This window comes from Pleurodeles waltl, chromosome 7 (genome assembly GCF_031143425.1).
Source record: "Pleurodeles waltl isolate 20211129_DDA chromosome 7, aPleWal1.hap1.20221129, whole genome shotgun sequence".
NCBI classification, from domain to species: domain Eukaryota; kingdom Metazoa; phylum Chordata; class Amphibia; order Caudata; family Salamandridae; genus Pleurodeles; species Pleurodeles waltl.
In genome coordinates, this window is record NC_090446.1 from 966933277 (window position 1) to 966961238 (window position 27962).

The 27962-nt window shown below is 42.2% G+C and overlaps 1 protein-coding gene across 5 annotated transcripts in view; it reads left to right on the top strand.

Moving 5' to 3' along the window:
• CARD14 (caspase recruitment domain family member 14) overlaps nt 1-27962 on the top strand; it is a 469582-nt gene that overhangs the window by 404863 nt on the left and 36757 nt on the right. For all 5 annotated transcript variants that reach the window (XM_069199720.1, XM_069199715.1, XM_069199719.1 and 2 more), the window contains 4 exons: nt 437-563; nt 2895-3132; nt 4388-4451; nt 22721-22832. In XM_069199720.1, coding sequence (XP_069055821.1) covers nt 437-563; nt 2895-3132; nt 4388-4451; nt 22721-22832 — 541 coding nt within the window. The remainder of the gene's footprint in view (nt 1-436; nt 564-2894; nt 3133-4387; nt 4452-22720; nt 22833-27962) is intronic.

The window sequence follows — 27962 nt, forward strand, 5'->3', positions numbered from 1 at the left end:
GCGTTTGGTTTCACACTGTGAATAGTCTCCAGGCCTTTCTTTCCTCTCACTCTATTACATTGTACTTTTGAAAACAGCGTGAATTGGATACACAGAAGTGACAACTTATTTGCTCTCTTAGAACACGTGCCCTAGCCATCTTGTCACACTAAATGGTACATGTGAACACTAAAGAAATTCATAATAGGCAAACTGATTCTTTATACTATAAAACAACAGCCATTGTCAAAGCTTTTTTCTTGAAGTAAAGATGCACCTTCTTTTTTACCCTGTATTGCTATTTGGTGCCCCAATATTAGGACTGAAGGGACAGGAAAGTAGACGTTCCTTAGAATTTTTGAGTTTGATTTACCCTCACCTCACACATTGTGGTTTCATCTGGGCCATGACTGCCAAATCCATGGTCTAACAGGCTGTTTGCTTTTGGCTTTCTTAGGCTGACTGTGATGTCATGGACCCGGCTAACAAGTTCCTGCTGGAAGATGTGACTCGGGAGGAGGCTGAGTGGATCCTGAGGAGGGTGAAGGGGTTCTGCTGCCTTTCTATCCGCTATAACATTGACCGTAAGATTCCTGTAGTGTCCCACAAACAGGGACTGCTTTCATTATTTTGACTTGCTTTTTCATTAAACATTGCGCCAGCATGGATACTTTGGTCTATTCCCACCCTTTGATCTAGAAGCCTTTCAGGGTGATGGTTAATAAGAGGCCTAGATAGATTAGGAGCATGTGAGAGCATTGGTATGGGAAGGAAGGGAAAGGGAGAGGTATAACGCACGGAAGAGGAGAGTGGAAAATTTGGAGGAAGAGTATAGGTGGAGGTCAGAAGGAGGCAAAGAAGTGGTCCAGGAAGAGACAGAGGAGAGGGAAGAGCAGCTATAGAGGTCATTGGGTTACATGGAAGTGGCTAAAAGCATAGGTAAATATTGCTATATTTTCCAAGCTATGTTCTCAGTACCCACTGTGCATGGCAGTCGAAACATGCTTCATTGGAAATTGATGATAGATCATATTGATTGATATCTGTAAAAAACATTTTCTGTGCCCATTGGCAGCAAATCTGCCTCAATGGCCTACGAGGTTGAGGGGGGTCATGGTTATAGGCACAGTGCAATGTGAAAGATGGTGCCCAGCAAGATTTGGGGTCAGTGGGTTTGGTCAAATGACAAGGCAGTTTGTCACACCCTGGCCAGACCACATCCCAGTTGGTGCAGACAAACTGGGCAAAGGGTATGGCCCATCACCAGTAGCTACTTGGTTAGACATACAAGCACCACCGTTGCAGCTGTTAAAGTATAGGATCATACTACTAGTAGATACATTGGACATTCGTTTTAAGGCAAGTTTCAGTTACTTCCCACGATATATGTGAGTCATATGAGGCATCAATTAAAATGGCTTTTGTAATGTCATGAGCATCTTGGTTGAAGCTGCTTTATTAGTTTACTGGATGATAGGAATTGAGGATACCAGTTCTGTTTTTTTGGGGGGGCCATAACTATAACACATCATCAATTACAGATTTTCAGGAAATTTTGTGATGGTCTGATAGACAACCATAACTTCCCTCTAAAATATTTTTCAGTGAAGACAAATATGCCTATATTGCAGGGTTTCACTGCATTTCAGTTTAATTTATTAGTTCTTTTAAATATGAAATCCCTCATAGAACACACAAAATGTGAAATAACTGAAAATGTTCTGCATCACACTTCCACTAATTTGATCATTACTTAAAAACTACTGGATTCAAATGAGTACTTAAAATGGTGAAAATGACACAGGCATTTTTGTGCAAAAGAATGCAAAAAATATCTAATTTTATCCAGAAAACTTGATGTGCAGTTTCACAAATGAATTATTGTATATTCAGACATTACCTAAACATATTGACTTTTGCAGTAATTAACAAAAATAGCAAGAAAAACACTTCTTGTCCTATCGCATATGTGGATCTGAGTCAGACAATGAAGTGAACAATCATTCTAGTGAATGATCATTTATTGGAGTGAACGTGCACAAGTATCCTGCCCGATAAAAATGCCAAGCTTAAAACAGTGTAAATTCAGACCAACAAATGTACATAGGCATGGAGAAAGTGGGTGGACCAAAAAGTAAGCCCTGTTTCTTCAGCAAATAGACCACATTGCACTCATGAAAAGACAACTGCAGAGACAATGCAGTTACAGTACAAGTGGACGATACCTTGACTCCATGATAATTATTATACATACTTTTGCAGCATCTGTAGACTTATTGATGTGGTCAACACCCACAAATATGTAAACCTATTTTTTATCATGTTGTCATGTGAGAAATGAATTGAACATCTAACCACTTTGAGTTCTCATTATGGAATGGAGAGCATGTTATACTCAGTCGTTTGGGCTTTCTGGGATTTTTATTTGCCTAAATTAATGTGTGAAATAATGCAATAAGACCTCCACCTGGGATATCACTTCAGTGTTTACTTTTATTATGTTTTCCTTAAGAGAAGGAGTGAGTTTGGGACCAGTTATGTTGAAATGTTCGGATTCTCTGAGATTTTTCCTGGTTAGATAGAAGAAATTAGTTTTAAAACAGAAAGAATAATGCTTGGTTTTAGGAACGATGAATAGCTGCTCTGAAGCAATTTGTTGAAAGTGTGGTTTGAATTTGACCAGTGTCTTGCCAAAAAATTTGAAAAGTATTTAATGTCCAAGTGGATTATTTTTAAACTTGTTGCAACTGCTTTGACCTGGTAAGCTTTATCAACACTTTCCATATATACTCCATGCCAATAAGGTATTGTTGCAATGAAATGAATTGGCAAAGAGCATTAACAAAAGGGTTAGAGACACAGAAAGAATCGGCTGGTGTGTGAAAGTCTGGTATATGTCCTTAATTCTGCTCTAGGCTACCGAAAGCTGGTGAAAGATCTGGAGAAGGGCTACGTCACATCAGGCGACTCCTTCTACATTCGGGTGAACCTAACTTTGGAGAAGGATGGCGACCAGCTGCCTGTGCATTGTGGGGACATCTTGCACATCACTGATACTATGTACCAGGGCCGGCACCGGTGGAAGGCACATCGAGTGAACCCCTACACTATGAGAGACACAATGGAGAGTGGCACCATTCCCAACTACTGCCAGTGAGTATCCAGCATCATCACAGCCTGCGTCTTTCTAAATAATGTAATAAATTGTTACCAACTAGCGAGTTAGATACATTGGTAACGGGCAATAGCAGTCTTATGTGGGCATTGACAGTGTTGCGTCTAGGACGGTATCCTTAAATAGGCGTCTGCTTTGAACTGAAAATTATACCAATTTTATTGAATATGCAAGCACCAACAATGAATACATATGTTGTTTAGTGAAATTACTCTGTCAGTCAGATAACTTGAGAAGCACAATGTTTAAAACCTATATGGTATGTGTCTAAGAAGACTGAAATTACACCCTAATACGGAATCATACACACACAAATAAGCAAAGAGTGTGCATTCATTGTGTAGTGCCAGAATATCAAGTTTTTAATATCAAACAACAAAACGACTAAATCATTTCTAATTTCTCATCTTCGTACCTTAGAAATCTATATTGACATCTTCACAGTATGTAGATGTGGAGTTAAGAATAGTAAATCTATACATGTCTGGACGATAGAGTGGTAGCCAGTATTCTTTAGCCAATATTTTTCTAGAATAATATTTTGAACTTGATATTATGAAATACAACTGCATTCAAATGAGAAGCTTCTGTGAGGCTCCACAATAGGGCTGTGTTAGTAGCCAAGAATAAGGCAGCAACCTGGGTATGGCCAAATGTCTGTCGAGTAAAAGGGTAACATTGTGGAAATCCACAAATGGGAGCATTCTGTGATCAGATCAGGCACATTAAAGAGGTCTGTAGACATCAACAGATTAGAGGCCTCTGTTCATGTTGATACTTTATGCTTAATGTATGCGTGGTTTATTTTCCCACGGTGCTCTTGTGTATGTACACTCTTCACACTTTTTATGTTAGTTGTGCACTTGCATTCAGTATCTTCTGTTAACATTATGGATCCACTACTCTCTATAAACATATGTAGACTGAATTATTTCTGTTTGTGTAGTCAGTACTGCATACGCATGTGGTCTGTGTACTCTTTATGCATATGTACCCTGGGTGCAGTCTGTATTCTTATTGCACATGAGAAATGTGTAAGCATTTTGCACCTGTACATACTGTGGGCTGACTATGGAATTGAAGCCAGTATGCTGTCTGTGCATGTGCTGTTTGTAAAGGTGTACTCAGCACACTGCCTTTAGTTTTACTGTTCATGTGTGGTTGTATTACACTATAAAATTGATGTTGTTTTAATACTTCTGAACCACTTGATTGTCAACTGTTTTACCCTAGGGCACAGCACCTGCTGATCACAACAATTCAGGACATGACCTTACAAATGGCAACTTCACGGAAGGTAATGAGTTCTGTTATAAAAAGTGTGTGTCATTGGAGGATGGGGCCGTGTGTGTAAGATCAAGTGCACTTTGGTCGTTTTGTGTGCATGGGGGCGTGTAAGAAAGCATGTTGCCACACTTTACTCTGGTGTGCAAGACAGGGGCACATTGTCGGATTGTGGCTTGCACAGCTGATGAGATTCTGACATGTCCCTCTTGCACACTGCAAGTTTTGCTATGACTAAGGATACTTCCAGTAAGGTTGTAAACACCCATCTCTGGCTTTAACTCTCTGGTCCTGTCCTTGGATAAAGGAGCATCTATAATTTGGAATTGGAAAAACCTATGGGTAGTTTCTGATTATGCTCTCATACTCAGTATTTCATCTTTAGATTGAATGCTGAAGAAGGTGGCCCACTCAGTCTGTCCTATTTTTCTGTAGTAGCAAGATTGAGTGAAGATTCCTTTATGGGATATGATGCTTACCTGTAACAAAAGTTCTCCAACTAACGATAATCCCGGCATTCATAAGTTTGGAAGAATTGTTCACCACCGGCCAATATCTCCAAACAACTGTTAAAAAATAAGTGATCCTTCTTTTTTAAGTCCCCTCACACTACAGAATAGGAATCTATCTCGTTATATTTCAGGACTACCAGGTAGCTTGGTTCCAAAGAATTCACCTTATATAATTTTCTAGTCTGTATACACTGCTCAAATCTATGACTAAGGTAAAGGCAGCTAGGGTTGGCTATTAATTTAAAGAGAATGTCCTTTTTAGGACCGACTATGAAAATAAGCAACTTTCAATTCTTTGGCAAGGGATCATCTGTAGATCCATAAGCAGCTAAGTAGGAATACTCAGAAGCTCAGGTTGAGGTTGATAGAGCGGTCCGTACTAATAATTTACCTGTGTCCGGACGCTCTTTAGGCCGATGAATCTTTTGACTTAGTGGGAACTCTCTGTACTCTTAATCGATCAATCTCATCAAATCGATAATCAATAACGAACATAAGCAACACCTTGAACAACATAACACTTAACAATTAATCCAGAATACATTTCGGCGAACCCTGACCTTTCAGCCAGGAATAACCACACCAGTTTATTGCAAAGTTAGTGAATTTATTTCCCTATATTAACAAAGCTAGCACAATATAAATGTGTCTCAACACCAAATGATAAACATATATGAACATTAATAGCTGTCCATAACGTCGAAACAAGTGCAATCTAAGTAGCATTTGAATCACAAGGCATTCGATAATGGCAATGCAAAGCACTAATACGATAATCTGTAATGGGCTAAATGCGTACATTTAGTCAGCATAACAAGATCTCAAATTGCATCGTGCGACATATGGAATCCTCATCTAACCTCAAATTAGCATCGGCATGTGGGACTTCATGCAAAAACAATTTAGCAACATTAATTTAGAAAACTCCTAGCTAGGGCCCTTATCAAAATCAGCAGTTGGTTACCTAAAAGAAACACAATGCAATTTTACAATTTCTTTTCATATTTACCAATTACGATCAGCATACAAGGAAGTCTTCGTCTCACAGGTACCGTTCTTCAGTCATCATGGGTACCGTTTCGATCGGCACGGGACTGGGCAAAGGGGCAGGGGTGAACGGGGCAATTGCCTCACGGCGGCAAGGTAAAGCTACTACTTCATGCAAAGGGGATCAGATCAAAGTTAAAGTCTCTAGGGCAAGAATCATTAAAGTATCTTTCTCTCGACTAGAGAAAGCATCAAAGTCTCTCAAAATGGCGTCGCAGCAAAGTGGGCCATAATAGCTACGAAGTCAAAATGGCGGGATGTCCGATGATATAGAGAGAGCTTTCCTCTCGTGCACCTGGTTTTTATAGACAACAGTTCAAGTCCAGTAGGGTCTCCATTGGAGGGTTCATAGGTTAGCTTCAAATTGACCAATCAAAAACGACAGTTCTCAAGCTTTTACTTAAGCATACATTATCCTTGGAGATGGGTACGCAAATCGCAACATTGTCTCTCAATTAGCTCACTTTCAGAGCCTCCATTGTCCGCACCTGCAAGTCGACCTTGAATTAAAGAGAAAATATGCCAGGCTGGCACTAACTTTAAGATAAGCATGTGAACAGTTTCTGTGGAAAAGTACAGCTTCAAGCAGAAATACACGTTTATTAGCACAGTGGAAAAATACGAGCATCTAAACCGTGAGACCAGGCAACTAGGCCAAAGCCTCCGCTAAAGTAATGTTAAGCTAAAACATGTCAAACAAGCAAATCGTAGCACACGTTTATGATTATGTCGGATTAGTGCAATTCTAGTACACCACGTTATATAAAGCACGCGTATAAATGATGGCAAACTACTCTGAGGGCACATTTTGTCCCCGTACAATCTTTATTAGTTCGGTTAATATCACCCATGATTATTTCAGCACTACGTTTAAGCGTTAATAAATCAAAACCTTCATTTTCTGCTTCATCAATCCCTCCTCTGATGACTACTTGTCATCACACAAATTTAGCCCACAAATTTTATTCCATTAAAATTCTGTCAGCTCCCTTTTCCTTTTAGTTCCCCTAGTTTGCGCTTTGTATTCTTCTGCCATTCTTTTCATAATTTTCTCTTCTTTTCTTCTTTTAATTCTTTCCATAATCATTATTATTCCCCTTTTTATTCCCCAAATTCCAAATACACAAATTATTACTATTAATATTCCTTCTATTATTTTCAATAATATTCCATTCCAAATTCCCCCAATCCAATGTCCCACTGAAGCAAGTCCTTTTCCAACCTTTTCCCACACTCCTGGTTCTTTCAATTCCTTCAAATCTGCACTTTCTTTTGTTAGATTAGCAAGCATAGTTTTAATCTTCACACTATTATCAGGTATATAGGTACAACAGTGACGTGCACCAATCATTTTGCAAACGCCTCCATCCTTTGCTAAAAGAATGTCTAAAGCAAGCCTGTTTTGAAGAGTCATAGCTCTTTCCGCTGCAAGCTCAGCATCTATCAGGATTATAGCACCTGAAAACTTTGTCAGCATGTTATCCACTATAGTAGACAATTTTCTTATTTTGATGGAATTCAGCACAACTCCCAATGAAGGAATCATGGCTCCAAATATATCACCTACCACAGCAGCTGCGGTCTCTCTTTTCTGGATACGATGGGATCCAGATGTCTTTTGAATCATCGATACGTCATCCAGTTGATAAACCTTTGGGAACACTATACCCAAATAACATCTCCCCCACCATCCCTTTGGAAGACGATAATAAGCATTATGCCCACAAATGTAATATACACCTGGAATGACAGGGTCAAGTCCGTTCATCATGAATGTCCATTTGGCCTTAAAAATAAACGTATGTTTGCACTCACTCGCTCCTACAAAAATATTGTCATAATAAGATTCTCCTCGATATATACAAAATTTCCCTACATGCCAAGCATCTAAAGCAATTTTCCCCTGTGTCTTTATAGCAGCAAAATCATAGTTATCTACTGAAGTCCTCTTATGTAGCTCCTTTTCTAATTTTGCCTTCATTTGTGCCCTTCTATCATCTGTGCGATCTAAAAAGCTTATTTCTACAGCAGAGACTGAGCAAGTAAGGTTCTCCCTATGAGCATGAGCCGTTTCAAAAGGTTGCATTGGCTCGAAAAATTCCCTCATAATTTTAGCATCCCAATCTTTAGCAGTCTGGCTAAGCTGTGCTATTATAGGAACATAAGCAAAGGTAACATCATAATTCGAGTAAAAATACTGTATGTTAGTTTGACCATAAAACCTAGACATTACTATACTACATGTAATCCCATATGTAAGAGGCATGTGGTGATAAGTCACCCCTTCCTTTACTGATGTCGGTATCTGGGTACACACATAACAATCCTTCGCATCCATAGTCTCAACATACTCTGTTAGTAAGCGATAGAAAACATTATACGAAAGCTCCTTCTTATCGTGCAAGAGCCTCTCATCCAATGCTAGTCTTTTCAATGGGGTTAGTTCAGTGATAGTAACAGGAGCAATAGTAGAAGCCTCAATATTCTCATTCTCACCCTTTCCATGCATTCCAAACACAATTGCCATTATTATTAGTACACATGTAATTACCAGGCCTATACACACATATTTACAATATTTCTTTCTATTATTTTGCGTAGCGTACCTAGTCATGATCTGTATAGAATCAGAGAGCTAGAAGCACCTATAAATGAAACTACTTAGCAATTCAGTTACAAAGCTGAACGAGCGCAATGTTCACACCGTCTTCTTCAAAAGGCCAAGTCACTTATCGGTTAGCAGCATTTGTCTCAATTCGGCAATAACTCAGTCTTTATCAGTTTAGCAAGTCTCATCCGGTTTAACAATGTCTCATCTGGTTTTTTTCTTTCACGTTAGATTGTAGCAAGCAACATCATTTACTATTCTTTCAATCGACAGAGTCTATGAAACTTTTCTTTTCTATTGGTATCTCTTCTTCTTCTTCGTTCTCGATGCTTAGAGATACAAACTCATCAGTCTAATCATCATTGACTGCATATGCCCATTCAGGACCAGAATACCTCCTGTTTGGTATCCTTTTTCTTTTCAATTTTGCTTCTCTTTTCGACTCTGCTTCGCTGGTACTTTCCTCTTTTGTCAAGTCCTTTTCTTCACTTGACGATTGTTCCACAACAGTCACTTCCTTTCTTTTCTCTTTCACTTTTGGCCTTCCTCCCTCGTTCAAACTTTCTTTACCCTTTTCTTTTACTGGTGAGATACTTAATCTCCTTTTTGCACCGTGTCCGTTTGATGGACCTGCTGTCTTTTCTGTGGAAGCTTGAACTTTTTCGTTCTGTTCTGCCTCGTTCCCTCCTTCTGGGGAATCAATCACGTTCTCTTTTTCTTTTTCTGTATCGTCTGCTTCTGGGAAAGCCCTCCTCTGATCAGGCTCTCCTGCTTTTTCACCTTTTTCGAGCCCTTCATCACCGTTACTTTCGTCAGGCTCTTTATCACTTTCAGCTGCTTCAGGCTCTTTGTCACCTTCAGCTGCTTCAGGCTTTTTGCTACCCTCAGCTGCTTCAGGTTCTTTGTCACCTGCAGCTTCTTCGTCGCTGTCTGAACTTTCTCCTTGGTCTTCCCCAAGTGAGTCAGACTCTTCGCCCTCTAATAATATCTCTTTCTCTCCTGCTTCTGCTTGTTCGCTTTCAGTTCTCTTCTGTTCTATCTCAGCACTCGGCACTGTTTTATCAGGCACTGGCAATTTCAGCGCTTCAACTTCCTCATCAGTGGGACACAGCACCTTCTTTGTGTGACTGGCGTGAATCCAGTTGGGAACCCCCGCACACTTCACAGCGGTAGTTGTCGTCAGAATCACTTGGAAAGGGCCTTTCCAACGGGGTTCCAGACACGACTTTCTCACGTGCTTCTTTACCACGACCCAGTCACCTGCTTTCAGTGCGTGTCCTGGACCTTGGATCGGTGGCAAGGTGGTTGCTTCCACCTGGTGAGAGAAAGAGCGAACCATGTCAGCCAGTCCTTTGCAGTAGTCTAACACCATATCATCTGTAATATTCAAAAGCATGTTTGCGGGAACTGCAGGAAGTCTCATAGCCCTGCCCATGAGTATTTCATGCGGAGACAATCCAGTCTTTCTATCAGGAGTGTTTCTCATTGACATTAGCACTAAGGGCAATGCGTCAGGCCATTTCAAATTTGTCGATGCACATATTTTTGCCATTCTCGATTTCAGCGTGCCATTCATCTGTTCCACCAGTCCTGATGCTTCAGGGCGATAGCTACAATGCAGCTTTTGCTCAATGTTCAGTGCTTCGCAGAGTAACTTTATCACCTCGTTGTTGAAGTGACTTCCCCTATCTGATTCTAAAGAGATCGGGAATCCGAAACGTGGTATCAACTCTCTCAACAATAGCTTGGCAACTGTAAGGCTGTCATTTCTACGTGTGGGGTATGCCTCAATCCAGTGACTAAAAATGCACACAATCACCAACACATATTTCAGACCCCCATGCACAGGCATCTCAATGAAGTCCATCTGCATTCGACTAAAAGGACCGCTTGCCCTACCAATGTGACTCGCGTTCACGACCGTTCCCTTTCCTGGGTTCATCTGCTGGCAAGTGACACATCGATGGCAAACTGCTTCTGCAGCCTGACGAAATCTGGGGTTAAACCAATCAGTTTTGAACAATCTTATCATGGCATCTCTCCCTAGGTGAGCTTGCCCATGATAGAACCGCGCAAGCTGTGATAAGAGACTATTTGGCAAAACATATTTTCCTTCATGTGAAACCCATAACTCGTCTTGTCTCTTTATACATTGTGATTTAATCCAGGAATCTCTTTCATCCTCCCTGACATTGTTTTGTAATGCTTTTAGTTCCTCTATTGTATCTACGACCTTCAAGGCAAATGCTTCAGCCGGTTCGAGTTCTGGCTCACTTATTGAGTTCCATTCATCTCTCAGTAATATACAGTTCAAGGCACAAAATCTTGCGACTTGATCCGCATATGCATTTCCCAGAGAAACATAGTCCTGTCCTTTCGTGTGAGCACTGCACTTTACCACTGCAACTTCAGCTGGCACTTGAATGGCATGTAACAATTCCCTTATTCTTTCCCCGTTTTTCACTGGGGATCCTGAAGAAGTCAGGAAACCTCTCTGTGACCATAGTTGTCCAAAATCATGCACAATCCCAAACCCGTATTGACTATCAGTGTAAATGGTGACTTTCATCAATGCAGACAGTTGACATGCTCTAGTAAGGGCTACAAGTTCTGCTACTTGTGCAGAATAGACTCCTTGAAGCCATCCCGCTTCCAAGACCCCTGTTACAGTACATACAGCATATCCTGCTTTTAAAATCCCCATTCCATCTCTTAGACATGAACCATCAACAAAAAGAATTTGGTCATTTTCATCAAGCTTAGTATCCTTGATGTCTGGTCGAGGTTTTGTGCAAAATTCAGTCACCTGAAGGCAGTCATGCTCGACGTCTTCAGCGTTCTCAATTTCGGCATTTTCTCCAGGAAGCAAGGTTGCTGGAATCAACGTAGTGCACCTTTTCAGCTGCACATTCGGTGAGCCCAGAATAATCGTTTCATACCTTGTAAATCTTGCTCCTGTCATGTGCTGTGTTCGGGAGCGGGTCAAAAGTATCTCAACTGAGTGAGGGACCATGACTGTTACTGGGTGTCCCATCACTATTCCTTCACTCTGAGTGAGGCTGATACCAACTGCTGCTACGGCGCGCAAACACCCTGGGAGTGCTGCTGCAACCGGGTCCAAAGTAGCTGAAAAATACGCTACTGGTCTGTTTACGCCACCATGGGCTTGAGTCAAGACAGACAAAGAACATGCATCACGTTCATGGCAAAACAATGTGAAAGGCTTCGTGTAATCAGGCATACCTAAAGCTGGAGCCCTGCACATGCATTCCTTCAGTTCAACAAAAGCATCCATCTCATCTCCTTTCAGCTCAATTTGATCCAAAGCATCCTTCTGGGTCAGTTTCAGTAAAGGCTTCGCTAGAGTGGAGAAGTTGGGAATCCACTGGCGACAATATCCCACCATTCCCAAAAACTTCCTCACCTCCTTCCTTGTCTTTGGTGGACTCATTTGGAGTATACTTGTAATTCTTTCCTTCATTATTCTCCGTGACCCTTTCTCTATTTGGTGACCCAAGTATTTCACTTTCTTCTGACAGAACTGCAACTTGGAAGGAGACACCTTATGTCCATTCCTTCCCAAATGGTTCAACAGAGCAATGGTGTCGGCTGTGCAGCCACTCTCTGTCTTTGATGCAACTAGTAAGTCATCAATGTACTGTACTAGGGTTGACTCGAATGGCAACTCTAACTCTTCCAAGTCTTTCTTTAGAACCTGATTGAATATTGACGGTGACTCAGAAAACCCTTGAGGAATTCGACACCAACTGTACACTCTGTCTAGGAATTTGAAACAAAAGAGGAATTGGCTGTCCTCATGAAGAGGCACCGAGAAGAATGCCTGTGACAAATCGATGACTGAAAACCATTCAGCATCGCAAGGAACTTGAAACATTATCACGGCTGGATTCGGTACAACAGGGCAGCACTTAACTATGATGTCATTTATTTTCCTCAAATCCTGCACGAGTCGGACCTTTCCACTCGGCTTTATTAGTCCCATTATTGGTGAATTACATGGACTGCTTAACACTTCTTTCAGTACCCCCTGCTTTACAAATTCGTCAATGAGTTGGGCAACTTTCATGAGAGTATCTTGTGGCATGTGGTATTGTGGGGTCTGGGGAAAGATCGCATTGGGCTTTACCGTCACTTTCACTGGTTCCACTCCTTTCATCAATCCCACCTCTTTCCCTGTCATGTCCCACACTTCCTTTCCGACTGTTTCTCGTAATTCTGCTGGGATATCTTCTTCAGTTATCATCGGGAAAAGACAAATCAGAGGATACTCTTCATCAACCGTTTCCATCTCATCCCCCTCTACACTGTCCTCTTCTTCCCCATCACTGCTCGTCTGTATTGTTATTCCTTCGTTCGAACACATGATTGAACAACCCAATTTGCACAGCAAGTCCCTCCCTAACAGTGCTATCGGGCTTGAGTCACATACCACAAACTGATGTACCCCTTGATAGTTACCGATGCTGACTGGTACCGGATCTGTAATTGGGTTCGTCAGATGTCTGTTTGCTACTCCCACCACTTGAACTGTCCTCCCTGAGAGTGGCAAATTTGGTACTTCACTGCTCTTAACTGTTGAACGCGTGGCTCCCGTGTCAACCAAGAATGAGACACGGTGACCCATTACTCTTCCCTCTACATACGGACCCCTTTGATCAACTTCTAAGGATGCCGCAAGCACACAATCTCCTTCCTCTTCTGAGCTTTCACTCTCCCATACATTGTTTATTCCACTCTCACTGTGTAATGGGAACTGTTGTACGGTGCCATTTGTACTCATTACCTGACCCGTTACCTGTGGAGGAACCATCACTTGCTGCTGACTCATTGGTGCCAAAGGTATTTGCATTTGCTGATTAGGTACCATAGGTAACTGCTGTTGCATCGGCTGCATTTGCGTCATCTGCATACGAGGCATCTGCATCTGCTGCGGCTGCATCGGATGTAATCCCTGCAATTGATTTACGGTCTGAAAATTTGGGTTTGGACTTCTCATTTTCGGTCCCCTCATTGTCTGAAATGCATTGACATCATTGTTTTGCTGACCAACACCTACACCTGCACCTGCACCTGCACCTTCCTGCACCACCATCGGGCACTCGCGTTTCCAATGACCTACAATTCCGCACACGTGACACGGCATCACCTTCTTCATTGCCTGCACACCCGTCACAACAGTGTTCAAATCCGGACCATTATTCACAAAACCTCCTCTGCCTCTGCCTCTGGGCTGTGGCTGAAACGCCATGTTTCCCTGCAACTGCAACGGCTGTTGTGGTACCTGCTGTTGGAACCCTTGCATCCCTTGCAAACCCTGCAGACCTTGCAAACCTTGCAAACCTGTTTGAGCTGCCTTAAGCTGCATCATCATCACCTTCTCTTTCAGCTTTTTCTGTTTCACTTCAATTTCGTCGCTACAGTATTTCGCATAAGTCAAGACCTCGTCAATCGGTTTCGACTGCCAGCAAATCAAATGTGACTTTATCATTTGACTTATCTCTGGTCTCAGCCCTTCCACAAATCTGAACACAAAATGAAGCATATCTTTCGCCTCGATCGTTTCCGTGCCACTGTAATTCTTGAACGCCTTCAACAACCTCTCATAATAACTATGAATCGATTCTTTAGCCTCTTGGGCAGTTCGATCAATCTTCTGCCAATCCACATTTTTCGCGGCAACCTTCGTCTTCAAATGCTCAATCACCTTATAGTACAAGCTCATCACCACAGGTGATGGTGCACCCGTCTCTCTGTCTCTCTCTGGTTCACTTGTCGGCCAACCTACAGCTCTTTTGCAATCCTCCCACAAATCTGCCGGAACCACAATCTCGAAGAGAGTGTTCAGGTCTTCCCAGAGACATTTTGCAAGCTTCACAAACCTATCAGTCTGTTGATACCATTCAATCGGCTTCTCTCTCAGTTTGGGAAAATCATTCGTAAATGACTGGATGTCGCTTCTGTGCCATGGTACATGTACTAATTTTCCACCTGCTGTCTCCCTCATTGGTAACATAGTTACTGTATCACTACTCTGCGGTCTTTTCTCATTGTGCTCTGTAGCACTGTCCCTCCTCTTATCCTTCCTCTTTACCCACCTGCTTTCCCATTTGTCTAAGCACCTCCACACTTGTGCACTCTGCAACAATTCTCTAAGGTGTGCCTTCCTGCCTGCTGACCTCATGTGTTCAAAATCTGTGGTCCCAAAATCCAACCTATAGCTCCTGCCCAAGTGTTTCGTCTTGCCTATGTCAATCCCATTTCTGTCCACTACTTCCTGCAAACTTTTATGTACCTTGTTCACTTCTTTCGTGATCTTTGGACATAGATACCTCAGCTCTTCTTCCGTGTAGGACTCTAACCTATTCACACCCATATTCCCTTCCACCAATTCTTGTGCTTCCATGTTCAGCCTCATCCTATTCAAGTAATCTTCTCCTTTCCCACTGTCTGAACTTTGTGTGGATTGTTGAACCACTGGGTCAGCTGTTGCGCATTTACCCCCATCAGTGTAGCATTCACATCGACTGCCATTGATGGTTGTGGCAACTTTTCAGTGTTCGATGTGAGGGGTATTATCAGTGGGGGACTCGATCTCACCAATGTTGACTGAGCACATATGGGACTAAACTCCATCAAGGATCCAGACCCATTGGGCTGAGTCGCTATCGGAGTTATCCCTGGAGTGTTCTCTATGCACCTTCTTTCTGTCCCATTCTGCAGCATTGATCCCTGATTGTTCAGACCCGAATTAGGCTGACTATACAGAGGTACCGCTGGACCTACAGTAATGGGTAGTGATATCGCGTCTGGGTTCTGTCCATTCCCCATGTTCTGTGGCATGTTCATTCCCACACCATGGGTCATCATTGCCGGCATGCCCATCTGGCTCCCCGTCATTTGAACATGTGCGTTTCCTCCCTGTATCTGCTTTTGAGGCATCAAAAACTGAGTTGATTCAGCTTGTGCCATTGTTGGGTTGTAACCATTCTGTACTCCCCTTACTGTTGGATCTAGAATCATTCCTGCACTGTTATCACTGTTGTAGTACCCTGGCATCTGCGGTTGATAATTTTCTGCTGGTTTCATTATGGGCACATCTGGATATATTCTCCTGACCTGCGGTATCTGCGGGGTGAACAGCAAACTCGGGTCCTTAGATCCCGATGGCGCTCCTGAACTCTGGGTTTCACTGTTCTGTACCGGTGCTGGAGGGGCAGAACTGGTACTTGGACCTTGTCCATTCTCTGCGTAAGGCGGTGGACGGTCGTTCAGCAATTGCATTATTAACTCCTCATCTTCTAACTCCTCTTCTCTTCTCAACTTTTCCTCGTCCTCTCTATCCTTGGGACACTTCCTGTCTGTCTTACAGGTAGCTTTCTTACCTGTCTCTTCTCCTTCCTTAGTAATTGCGGTTGAACAATTTTATCCCCTGCAATACATCTGACCTCCACACCTTCTGTGCATTATCCCACCTAGCGTCCGCTAGTGTCTTTTCTACCTTCCTCATTCTGGTCTCGAACTTCTTTTGCTGTTGCTGTCTGGCCATTAGTTCCCAAATTGCTAGAGCCTCAAACTGTGCTGGCCTTGGAGGCACCTTCATGTCGTACATCGTGAATCTCAAATTCTCTAGGATCCTTATATTGAATGTCCCATGTATCGGGAATGCTACGCTCCCATGTTTCTCTGTCAGTTTGTGCCATTGCTTTAGCCAAAGACACGGAGCTACCCCCTTCTCTTCCATTACAATGTAAGCTGGTGTACCCTCGGGCGGCGTCTCCTCTCCTACGCTCGCTTTAATGTAAGACTCCCCCTTCATCGCGCTCCTGAATGCTTTAAAGAATTTCATTTTCTCGTCTTTTATTTCACCAAGTTTATAATCAATAGGTCACTTTAATCCCACAAAGTTTGTAATCAATAGGTGACTTTAATTCCCGGAATACTCTTCACCTGCCTTTCCCCTTCCAATCGAGTCCCACGGACTGCGTCCAATCTGTGCGCGACCCTTCTCTGCAACCAACCTATCCCAGCGCTGCTCTTAGTGACGTCACACTCACACACACTGCGGCTGACAAAGCCTCGCGGCTAGTCCTCCTTCACTCACCTCCTCTCATAACAACTTCTTGCATATATTGCGAGCTACCAAAAAAATAAAACAGATCTGTCGGTTTACTACAGCAAGGGTAACACAGTCGCTTCAGGACCTTAGGGACCTTTCACTAGCCTCGGGACTTTTCACTAGCCTCTGGCCGCTATTCCGTCTTTCTCAGTCCCCACATTCGCAAGCAAATCTGACCCGCAGACCTACTCTCAACTTGTCAATGATCTGTTCTAGTGCACTTAGAATCTTGTCAAAGCCCGAAGTCGAAGTTTCTTTCACTCCTTAACACACGTACCGACTCGTTGACCACGCCCGATCAACCTACTAAACCGCCCAGACCACAACATGGATCAACATACTCCGGAGTCTCTTGACCTCGCAGGGCCCGTCTCAACAACAACAACCGCGTGGACCTTTTTATGCACAAAGCGCCAGACGCACATGAAGTTCGACGACTTCCCTACTCTCACACTCGGAGCCGCACCTCCGATATCTCTATGAAGTTCGACGACCTCACTACTTCTACACTCGGAGTCGCACCTCCGCTATCCTCAAAAGAAAAACCCTTGCAACCTTTTCACACACCCTGCGGCAATAAGCTGTGCAAGCGCAAAACCCTAACTTCACTCATACCATCACTAGTACCGCCAACGCTGTTTCCACACCTCCATTCTCTCCATTCGCAAGCTCCGAGATCCCGGGAAAGTCGCGGTGGACCTAGCCCATCATCATCTTGTCAATCCGTTTTACCCAAGAAAAATCTAATTCAACCTCTCGAATGGGCCTCAGAATACGTAACCGTTAATTCAACACCATGTACTCTACTAGTACAGGGTCCCAAAAGACGTAACCGTCCTCTGCTACCATCTACTGATAGAGCGGTCCGTACTAATAATTTACCTGTGTCCGGACGCTCTTTAGGCCGATGAATCTTTTGACTTAGTGGGAACTCTCTGTACTCTTAATCGATCAATCTCATCAAATCGATAATCAATAACGAACATAAGCAACACCTTGAACAACATAACACTTAACAATTAATCCAGAATACATTTCGGCGAACCCTGACCTTTCAGCCAGGAATAACCACACCAGTTTATTGCAAAGTTAGTGAATTTATTTCCCTATATTAACAAAGCTAGCACAATATAAATGCGTCTCAACACCAAATGATAAACATATATGAACATTAATAGCTGTCCATAACGTCGAAACAAGTGCAATCTAAGTAGCATTTGAATCACAAGGCATTCGATAATGGCAATGCAAAGCACTAATACGATAATCTGTAATGGGCTAATTGCGTACATTTAGTCAGCATAACAAGATCTCAAATTGCGTCGTGCGACATATGGAATCCTCATCTAACCTCAAATTAGCATCGGCATGTGGGACTTCATGCAAAAACAATTTAGCAACATTAATTTAGAAAACTCCTAGCTAGGGCCCTTATCAAAATCAGCAGTTGGTTACCTAAAAGAAACACAATGCAATTTTACAATTTCTTTTCATATTTACCAATTACGATCAGCATACAAGGAAGTCTTCGTCTCACAGGTACCGTTCTTTAGTCATCATGGGTACCGTTTCGATCGGCACGGGACTGGGCAAAGGGGCAGGGGTGAACGGGGCAATTGCCTCACGGCGGCAAGGTAAAGCTACTACTTCATGCAAAGGGGATCAGATCAAAGTTAAAGTCTCTAGGGCAAGAATCATTAAAGTCTCTTTCTCTCGACTAGAGAAAGCATCAAAGTCTCTCAAAATGGCGTCGCAGCAAAGTGGGCCATAATAGCTACGAAGTCAAAATGGCGGGATGTCCGATGATATAGAGAGAGCTTTCCTCTCGTGCACCTGGTTTTTATAGACAACAGTTCAAGTCCAGTAGGGTCTCCATTGGAGGGTTCATAGGTTAGCTTCAAATTGACCAATCAAAAACGACAGTTCTCAAGCTTTTACTTAAGCATACATTATCCTTGGAGATGGGTACGCAAATCGCAACATTGTCTCTCAATTAGCTCACTTTCTGAGCCTCCATTGTCCGCACCTGCAAGTCGACCTTGAATTAAAGAGAAAATATGCCAGGCTGGCACTAACTTTAAGATAAGCATGTGAACAGTTTCTGTGGAAAAGTACAGCTTCAAGCAGAAATACACGTTTATTAGCACAGTGGAAAAATACGAGCATCTAAACCGTGAGACCAGGCAACTAGGCCAAAGCCTCCGCTAAAGTAATGTTAAGCTAAAACATGTCAAACAAGCAAATCGTAGCACACGTTTATGATTATGTCGGATTAGTGCAATTCTAGTACACCACGTTATATAAAGCACGCGTATAAATGATGGCAAACTACTCTGAGGGCACATTTTGTCCCCGTACAATCTTTATTAGTTCGGTTAATATCACCCATGATTATTTCAGCACTACGTTTAAGCGTTAATAAATCAAAACCTTCATTTTCTGCTTCATCAAGGTCATACTTGAAAAAGTGATTTGGTGAGCTCTTGTGCTACTTAGGGTAAAGCATCAGCATCATAGGGGAAGCAGTCATTTTTGTTCATCTAATGTAAGTGCTTCTGTGGATACATTTTCTCAGATGGTGTTGGGTGGCCTGGCTGTTTTACAGCATAGCCTTTTACACCGCCACTGTCACACCTCATACTAAGAATCAGTTGTTCTTTATTGCCTGGAACATAAAAGCCAAAAGCAGTCTTGAACTCCGACATCCTTGATGTTTTCATGTTTTTAACATTGAGCCTGTGTAATGCTTGTTCCACTGATGCACAACAATTAAAAAGAACATTGCAAACCCATGGTCAAATTAAGAACAATCAGGAGGAATGGCAGATAACAGCTCATCACCATATGACTATGTAACACAGTTTCAGGTGCATTATCAAAAACAGCTTGATTTTCACTAACCATTTTCTATATGAAATCAGATGTCTAATGTAATCAGTTTTATTACAGAAAGTGGTTTGTAAAAACAAGATATTTTGTATAGTAAGCCTTAGTCAGGACCAAGGAGACCAGTAGAAACTTTCTCTTCAAGCCTTAAAAAAATTCTGGATGACTGGGACTTAAAGTGATTTATGAGGGAGCTAACGGTATGCACAAATTGCCATCAGGAGAACACTTAATGGAGTCTTGATTTTGCTATAGGATAAGTATTTAATACACAGAAGCAGATACTAGCCCGTGTATAGACACAAAATGCCAAACCTTCTCCAGGTATTTTCTTGTAGGTTATCTGGCATATCTCACTTCCATAAACAGTAATCTGGCTAGAATACGAATCCAGCTGTCAAATCTGCATTAGAGCTACCTAAATCAAAGATAACTACCTGGACCGAAATAGATCATAGGAATGGTGGAAAGGCAAACAGAAATATGCTGCACCGGCTATCACAACTCATGGCTCAGAGATTGTGGTGTGAGACTTGGTGTGAAGTCTATTATTTTGTGTTTTCTTTGCGAAAAAGGATACCGATTTTCGGTCTGTCTCATATTCTGGACCAAACTGGGAACCAGAAGCAGCACAAACAAGAAGGTTCAAAACAGCCCCTTTCCCTTCTTGCCCTTCCTTTCCTGTCTATTTCTTTCTAGTTTCTCCCTCTTTTGCCTACTGTTCCTGCTGCCATAAATCTTCAGGACCTGGAGTGAGAGGCAGCAGGTGTGGACCTTAAAAAACGGCCTCCAATGGCTCCAGTCCACCAAAGAATATACGGCCAGTAATGCAGCACCCAATTATACACTTTTGAATCTTCTGAGAGCTATCTATTCAGAAAGCCTGCTCTTATGTTTTAGAATCCCCACTGGGTGGTGGACTGTCATGTTACCCAGTGTTAGAGAAACTTTTCCCTTGATCCCTGAACCTCCCTGGGAGGACCACTGATTTCAGACCTCCATGTTTTCTGTTAAAATATGTAGGGGTTGTTTTGTTTTTTTGGTCAAAAATGGTTTTCTTTTTAGGACTGGAAGAAAGGAGAGCTAGGAAAGTAGCTTTCACCTGATGTGTGAGAGTCTCTTACGCTACAGCAGTAACGACTAGAAGGACACATGTCTTGGGTCTGTAGTTGAAACATATGAGTGATGCATTCTTACTCTGATCTCCTAGAGAAGGAAATGCCCTGCAGATTCTTCTCTCATCCACCTTTGAAGCGTGCATGTGGCCTCTCCAATAGCAAAATGTTTGTCAGTTCAGAGTATTAACTTGCCTCTCTCGGGCATTCATGCATAACCTTAGAGTGGTGCAAGCATTGAGAAAAAGGACAACTGACAACATTAGTGCCAAAGCGCTGCTGCAATGTACATAAATAGTGAAATGCCCAGGGGAAAGACTGTAAGTTGTTCCTCAGCTTCTATATACAGATTCAGCATCCCTCGTACACCCCGAATTGTCTCTTGAGCAGAATGAGCTTTAACGAGCTTTCTAGGCATGTATAACTCCCCTAGCACGAGGTGATATAAATCCTCTAGCACGCAGGTGGTTGGTGAATAATCTTAGTGAAGAGGCAGAATGGGAGTGGTTCCGTATATAAAGGGAGAAAGGTAATGTCCACACCTGGGATGAGACAAACACTGCTGTCTTGAAGGACTAATGTGGGCCATGAAATCCTCCATGAAAGCCAGAACTAGGATTCAACAATTTTTAAGCTCTCTTCGTACTAACTAGTTTGAACATCGTAATTACAACATAATCATTTTATTGTACTTCTGTCCCTAACTTTTCCACATGACCATATCACAAATAACCTAATTTCCTGTGTGGTTGGGGTACAATTATTTCTGCCTAGAATCTACCTACCCCAAAAGGCTGTTTTTTTCTCTGTGAATAAGAGGAACCTCGTCTTTCTTCTAGCAAGTTTCTTGGACCTGAAAGAATATCCGATGGCTTTGAATAATCTGAACACTGTGACGAAAATTCACTGACTCTAATACTAATTCGTCTGACCATATTCACTTATTATATAAGCAAAAACGTCAACTCTCTTGCGCCTTCCAGGGTGTTGTGTGCTAGAGGGAGCCATGACTCCAGCAGATGCCCTACCTCTCCCTAGTGTAATGGTATCTGTGTAATGATTGTTCCTGCTGCCGCTCTCGGGTTTGGACCGGCTTACATGGTTCACAAGTCGTCAAGAACCAGACTGTCCAGCCTCATGCCCCAGTCCCTAGAGATGTAGGTTCTGCCCATGGGAGCAAGGGTGTATCATCATTCTTTTGACATGGAGGCAGTACTTTAGGCTGCCAAGCAGTGGAGTTGGGAATAGGCTCGGCTCACATTACGCTGCAACATGGTGAAAGGATTAGGCCATGGCGCCATGGTTTCCCTGCGGTGGCACCCCTCTGTAGTGGTCCCTGCAAACAGCATGTTTTTGCTTTTTCTTGGTGTGTTTGCTAAATTTCACGACAGTGTTTGCATATTGGACTCAAGTGAAAGAAAAAAAATACATATTTGTGTAGGTTTACAGAGCGCTCACATAAAGAGATGTAGTGACCAACCAAACATGCTAGGACATGGGCCTCCTTCATTTCCCTAAAGAATACATCCGTCAAACCTGACAAAGAAGCTTGCAAGAAAGCGAAAAGCAAAACAGATATCGAAAAAAACTAAACACTGAAAAAAGAATGTCAGTTTAGCTCAAACACGTGATTTGTGTTATAGTGAGTTTTTAACGGGGCCCACTACATATCTAGCTGATTTGCTGCTGAAAGTCTTTCATAAATGCCAGGACAAGAGGGACTGGTATGTTTGTGCAGCACTGCCTGCACACATGTCTGACTGTGCGAGTCTGTCAGTTTAAGCAGCTTAAGTGTGCGCAGGAGTACAGATACTGCAGTTTTCCTTCAGCCAAAAGCCCTTAATACCCGTGTCTTTCTCTAATATGTACTTAATATTATATTTTACTATCACTTATTGAAGCCCTTTTTTACCCTCTGTGTATGTCTGTCTTTCTCTATCACGCTTTGCCTTCCTTTCGATGGTCTTAAACCTCCAGCTTGTGATGGGGACGCAGAAGGTGGTCAGAGTGGTCAGCACGGCTAGGACAAAGATCAACCCACTCTGGACGTCGTTTGATGGGACAAGCTTCAATACCAATAATTCAGAAGGTATGAAATCTTATTAACCACAATCCACGCACATTCTAAACTACCTTTCTATATCCTGTGCCCAGGAGGACTCTCCTGACATTAAAACATAGTGGCTCAGATTTACTATGATTTTGCATCGGGTTGCGTCACTTTTGTAGCGCAGCCCTGTGGCAAGATCATTTTTGGCACCTACTAAGCCACGCAAACGCACTCTGTGTGGTTTCATATATTCAAAGTAATGCAGTGTATAACAGGTAGATGTTCGGTATGTGGAGTATGGGCATTCCCATGTATTCACCCATGTATTTTGACATACACCCAGATTTACAAAGACTTGTAAACCTGGCTTTGGTCCGAAGTGGTGCACTTCCCCGACAGAGGCATATCGAGGAGAAATATCTTCATTTCCCCTCACCACTTCCTCTTTCCATATGTGTTGCCTTTTGCAGCACACATAGAGAGAGGAACAGTCATCTTCAGATTGTTTTTGTGCAGAAAGTTATACATTCCTGCACAGTCCTGCCCATAACGCAGGCGCCTGTGCACTAAGGTGCAATGGTATCTGCACTGGCACTAGGCAGCACACAGTGCACCAGTGCAAGGAGAGAGCAGAAATGTTCTATATCTTTGCAAATATTCGTCAGCTTATATTCTGTTCCATCTCACCACCACCAATATTCCCTGCAATCCTTTCATTGTGAATCACTCTTCTGATGCCCACTCCTACGTCCTGATACCAGAAGTGTAAATAGACAGCACTTAAATGGGAAACTTTGTGTCAGCCAACCTCTCCTACTTGTTCGAGACTGCATACATGATCACTCAAAAGCAGCAGCACACAAAAGGCCTCATTTACAAGGATCTGATGGATCGGCTCCGATGCCTCAGATTTGTTGGGCTGTCCTAAGACCCCCTGACAACGTCATGGATGCACTGTATTTAGAATACAGAGCTCTATGGCACCCGTTTTCACAGATGTGTAAGAAATTCTGATGCATCTGTGGTGCTAAACTTAAATATTGCTGGACTAGCGTAAACTATGATGCTACTCCAGCAATGCAAGGAAGGCTCCCACAGAGAAAGGCCCTGTGTCAGCCTGCTCTGAGCAGGTGTTAAAATTCTGACAAAATGAAGTTGCAGAACCACACAGTGAAATGTTGTAAAGTTCGCTTCGTCAGTTCTGCATGACTTTTCCTGATGGAACGCCTACCTTGCAAACCTTATAAGGTTAACAGGTATAATGTGACACAAGGCATTACAAACTGAAGCATTGGGCCCAGTGTGTCAGTTTTTAAATGTAGAGCAGTGTAAACCACTGCTTGTATTGCTGTTGCATCAAACAAAAGAATTATGCAAAGGTGGGTCTTGTAAAGGAGGCCCAAAGTCTTTTTTTTTATTTTGCATCAATTCCGCAGGCCAAATTGGTCTGCAAAGTGGACATAATATTGTGCCTTGACTGAATTGCAAGTATCCAGAATGAGGTGGGTTAAGCAGTTAACCAAAGATGTAACTGCCTTTTCCTACAGGACAAGAGCTACTTTAAGGAAACCTAATCAGCATCTCACTCTTAAACGTTTGTTTGATATTGAGGCTTATGGCTGTAGGAGGAAAGGCATGCCAGGGTTTCCCTGTCCAGCTGTTCAAGAAAGTGACTTTTACAGAGCTGTGGCCTCTTTTAATCCACATATTTTCAAAAACACAAGGGAAACCCAAGCATCATTAGGGGCCAGGGGTACTGCAGAGTTAAAGAAACAACGGTCCCTAAGCAGTAAATGTAAACACAATATTTATGGAAACATCACAATTCCCAAAAACTGTTCCAATGACAATAACCAAAGAGTTTTTCTTCATTGGGATAAAAGGCAAACCCCTACGGTGTAATTTCAAAACAAATGTTAAAAACAGACAAAACAATACACATACAGGCAAAAAGCAAGGTGTCACCAGTAATGTCATACAAAATGAAGGTCACTTATTTCAAGGGCAAAGCACTTCTGCACCCAATAGAGAAGTTGATACAAGTTCTAGCGGGTCAAAATGTGGGTCAATCAATCAATGAGGAATCTGTAAAGCGCACTACTCACCCGTGAGGGTCTCAAGGCGATGAGTATGGGGTGGGGTGGGGGGGGAGGTGCCGCTACTGCTCAAACAGCCAGGTCTTGAGACGTTTCCTAAAGGTAAGGAGGTCTTTGGTCTGGCGCAGGTGGGTGGGAAGAGTGTTCCACATTTTGGTGGCGAGGTGCGAGAACAATCTACCGCCAGTCATAGTTCTGTGGACGCTTAGGACGGTTGCGAGGGTGTGGTCGGCAGAGCAGAGGTGTCAGGTCAGGGTGTAGAAGGAGAGCCGTCTGTAGAGGCTTTTCAGTCCCTTAGCAATGTGGGATCATCATCAGGATAATTAGTAATTTGCCTGAGCCATAACTCAATAGGACAGTCCATACGAGAGGGGCTTGCAGTATGTCAGCAAGAAGGTTCATATATGCATCAGGAATGCTAACTGCGCCTGTGAGGTGCCATGGCTGGATTGCACTGTCTATGAGCAATGAAACAGAAAGGGGACTGTGGGAAAGAGTTGTTGCTCTTGCGGCAGCCAGATTGGTTTATTATTCAGAGGTCCATCTATTTGTGTCTTCTTCCTTACAGTACATTATAATATATCTTAAGAGTCACTTATTCCAGTCCCTCTATTCACAGATATATCTAAATTACCCAGATGCACTGTTTATAAACATACTCATTGCTTATTGTTTCGCCAGGTTAGCGGGATTGTTTCAACACGGCATGAGCATGCATGTGTATTACCCACACACAACAACATTGTGTGCATCACAATTCACTCGTTATCGTTTTGGCACGTTTGGTTCACTGAATAGATATCGCATCTATAGGCAATAAATGCATAACCTCTTTTAATCCACAACTAACAAAGTGGACATTTTTAATTATATCTGATGGCAACGAGGTTGACCTGAAGAGTCTCCTCATGTTAAAAAAACTTTTGGAAAATATGGAAGACCAGTACACTTTGATGTACAGAATGATACAGATCATAGCACATCAGACCTTAAAAAGTAAACTTACAAGGGAGACACGAATAGGCCAATGGACCTTTTGACTGCGCTTCGAGTTTTTCCCACCATATATCCTGTACCAATCAATAGCAAATAACAAGCGATGACCTCAATAATCAATAAGAGTCAATAATTTCCACACACCATGACCTTGAAGTCAAGAATAACCACACTTTTATGTAAAAATTAAAATGTTTATTACCCTATATTAACAATGCTAATGTCACGTAACTTAGTCTCAATATCAAATGATAAACATACAAAAACAATACTGGCTGTCCAAAGTGGCGAAAAAATCGCAATCTAATCAAATCTTGAGCTACTACACATTCTTTGGTTGAAGTACACATTAATAGCAAAAATAACTGCACAAATGATAAAACATACATTTAGAATCAGCAAAGAAAAGACATTAGCTGTTACTATATGTAGCAACCTCCATCTGTGAGTACCCTAACTAGCATCAGATTAGCAATGCATGTTTGGGCTTCATGCAAAACAATTGAGTCACACAAATTTGAAAAAACATCTAACTATGGCTCTGTCAAAATAGAAGTTGGTACCTAGGAACAAAAACAGACATAGCTCTCAGTAAAGTCATTGTATACCTGTCCTCAATATGGTACAGCAAGCTGTGAGAGTCTTTGTCAATAGGACATCAGTTCAGTCAGTAAGGCATCAGGATTCAGCGTCAAAGTTCAGAAAAGCAAAGTCCTTTCAAGCAATTCAGAAAAGAATAGAGCTAAACACTCAAGATAGCTTAGAAGAAAGTCGCAGAATGACCTGCCTTCCCTCAATGCAGTCTGGTTAAGTTAGATTTCCTAAAACTACTTCCCACACCCTCATTGGTCTGGGGATCGCATGTTTACATTTAGTCCAATAAGAAAAGAAACCCCTATCTAAAATTTTACTACTACATGGTTCACATGTCGATGATTGGCTCCTCTTCTCCCGCTCGCGGAATTCGGCTTGTCAGGTATCAATACTGTTGCAGCTTAAACTCCAGTCAATGTATCCAGTCTTCTCCTGGGAAGGTCAGTCTTTCACTACATAAAACATTGTTTCACTAGCAAGTACAGCATCTTCTAGCAAGCAGTTTCTCATGAGAACGAACTTCAACTACGAGCACATGGTCAGTACAGTGAAAAATCACAATTTAATTCTCTAAGCATCCATTTATAAAACGCCCAAGAAATGCAGCTTGACATGAGGCCGTGCAACTAGGCCAAGACCTTGCTAAATTAAGGGCTAAGATTAATAAAGCTAATACACAATGAACAACTCTTAACATGACATATTACTACATTAATCAAACATAAGCTCAACATTTTACATTAATAAGCCATTGATAGGTACGCTTCGTGAATATTGACGGCCACTCTGGTGAGCGCACCTTCAAATGTGTGCATTATTTTTCTCTACGTTTATACATTTTTTATGCAAATTCTACACTCAAAATACATGAATATTCATTAATAAAGTTCAGCGCTATTAAAGACACCCTCAGTCTGTTCGTTTTTACATTATTAACTCTCTGACAATTAATAGTGACTGCTGAATGGATTGGACATTCCTTTTGCCAGAGGGCATACAGAAGGCTACATAATTGTATCCTGTTTGATTAGGTTAAATATTGCTATATTATTGTCTCTGCAAATCTAGGCAGTTTCCACTTGGAGAAAAAAAGTACATATCCTGTGACTCTGTGTTCAGTTCGAACAGGTTCACAAGTAGCTTTCTGCCCAGCACTAACCTGTGCCTGTGCTGTTGGCAAATGGCTTCCCAAGCATACTCCATTTAGACAGTTGAAAGTTACCCAAACATGTGTTCTCTGAAGGGGACAACACATGAGAAAGATTGCATTCCTTATCGAAATAGGTAAAGGCAATATTTCAATCAATGCTTCTTGAAAATCTGTCCCTTGCTAATAGTGAGGGGACATCTAAAGATGTTATTCGCTCATTCTAGATGCACGCAGATTCCATAAATCCGAGAATACTCAGCCATCACCCACGATACACCTGGAGTATTTAAAACTCTAGCTAGGATAGCATGCAGAAAGGCCAAGGAGACTTTA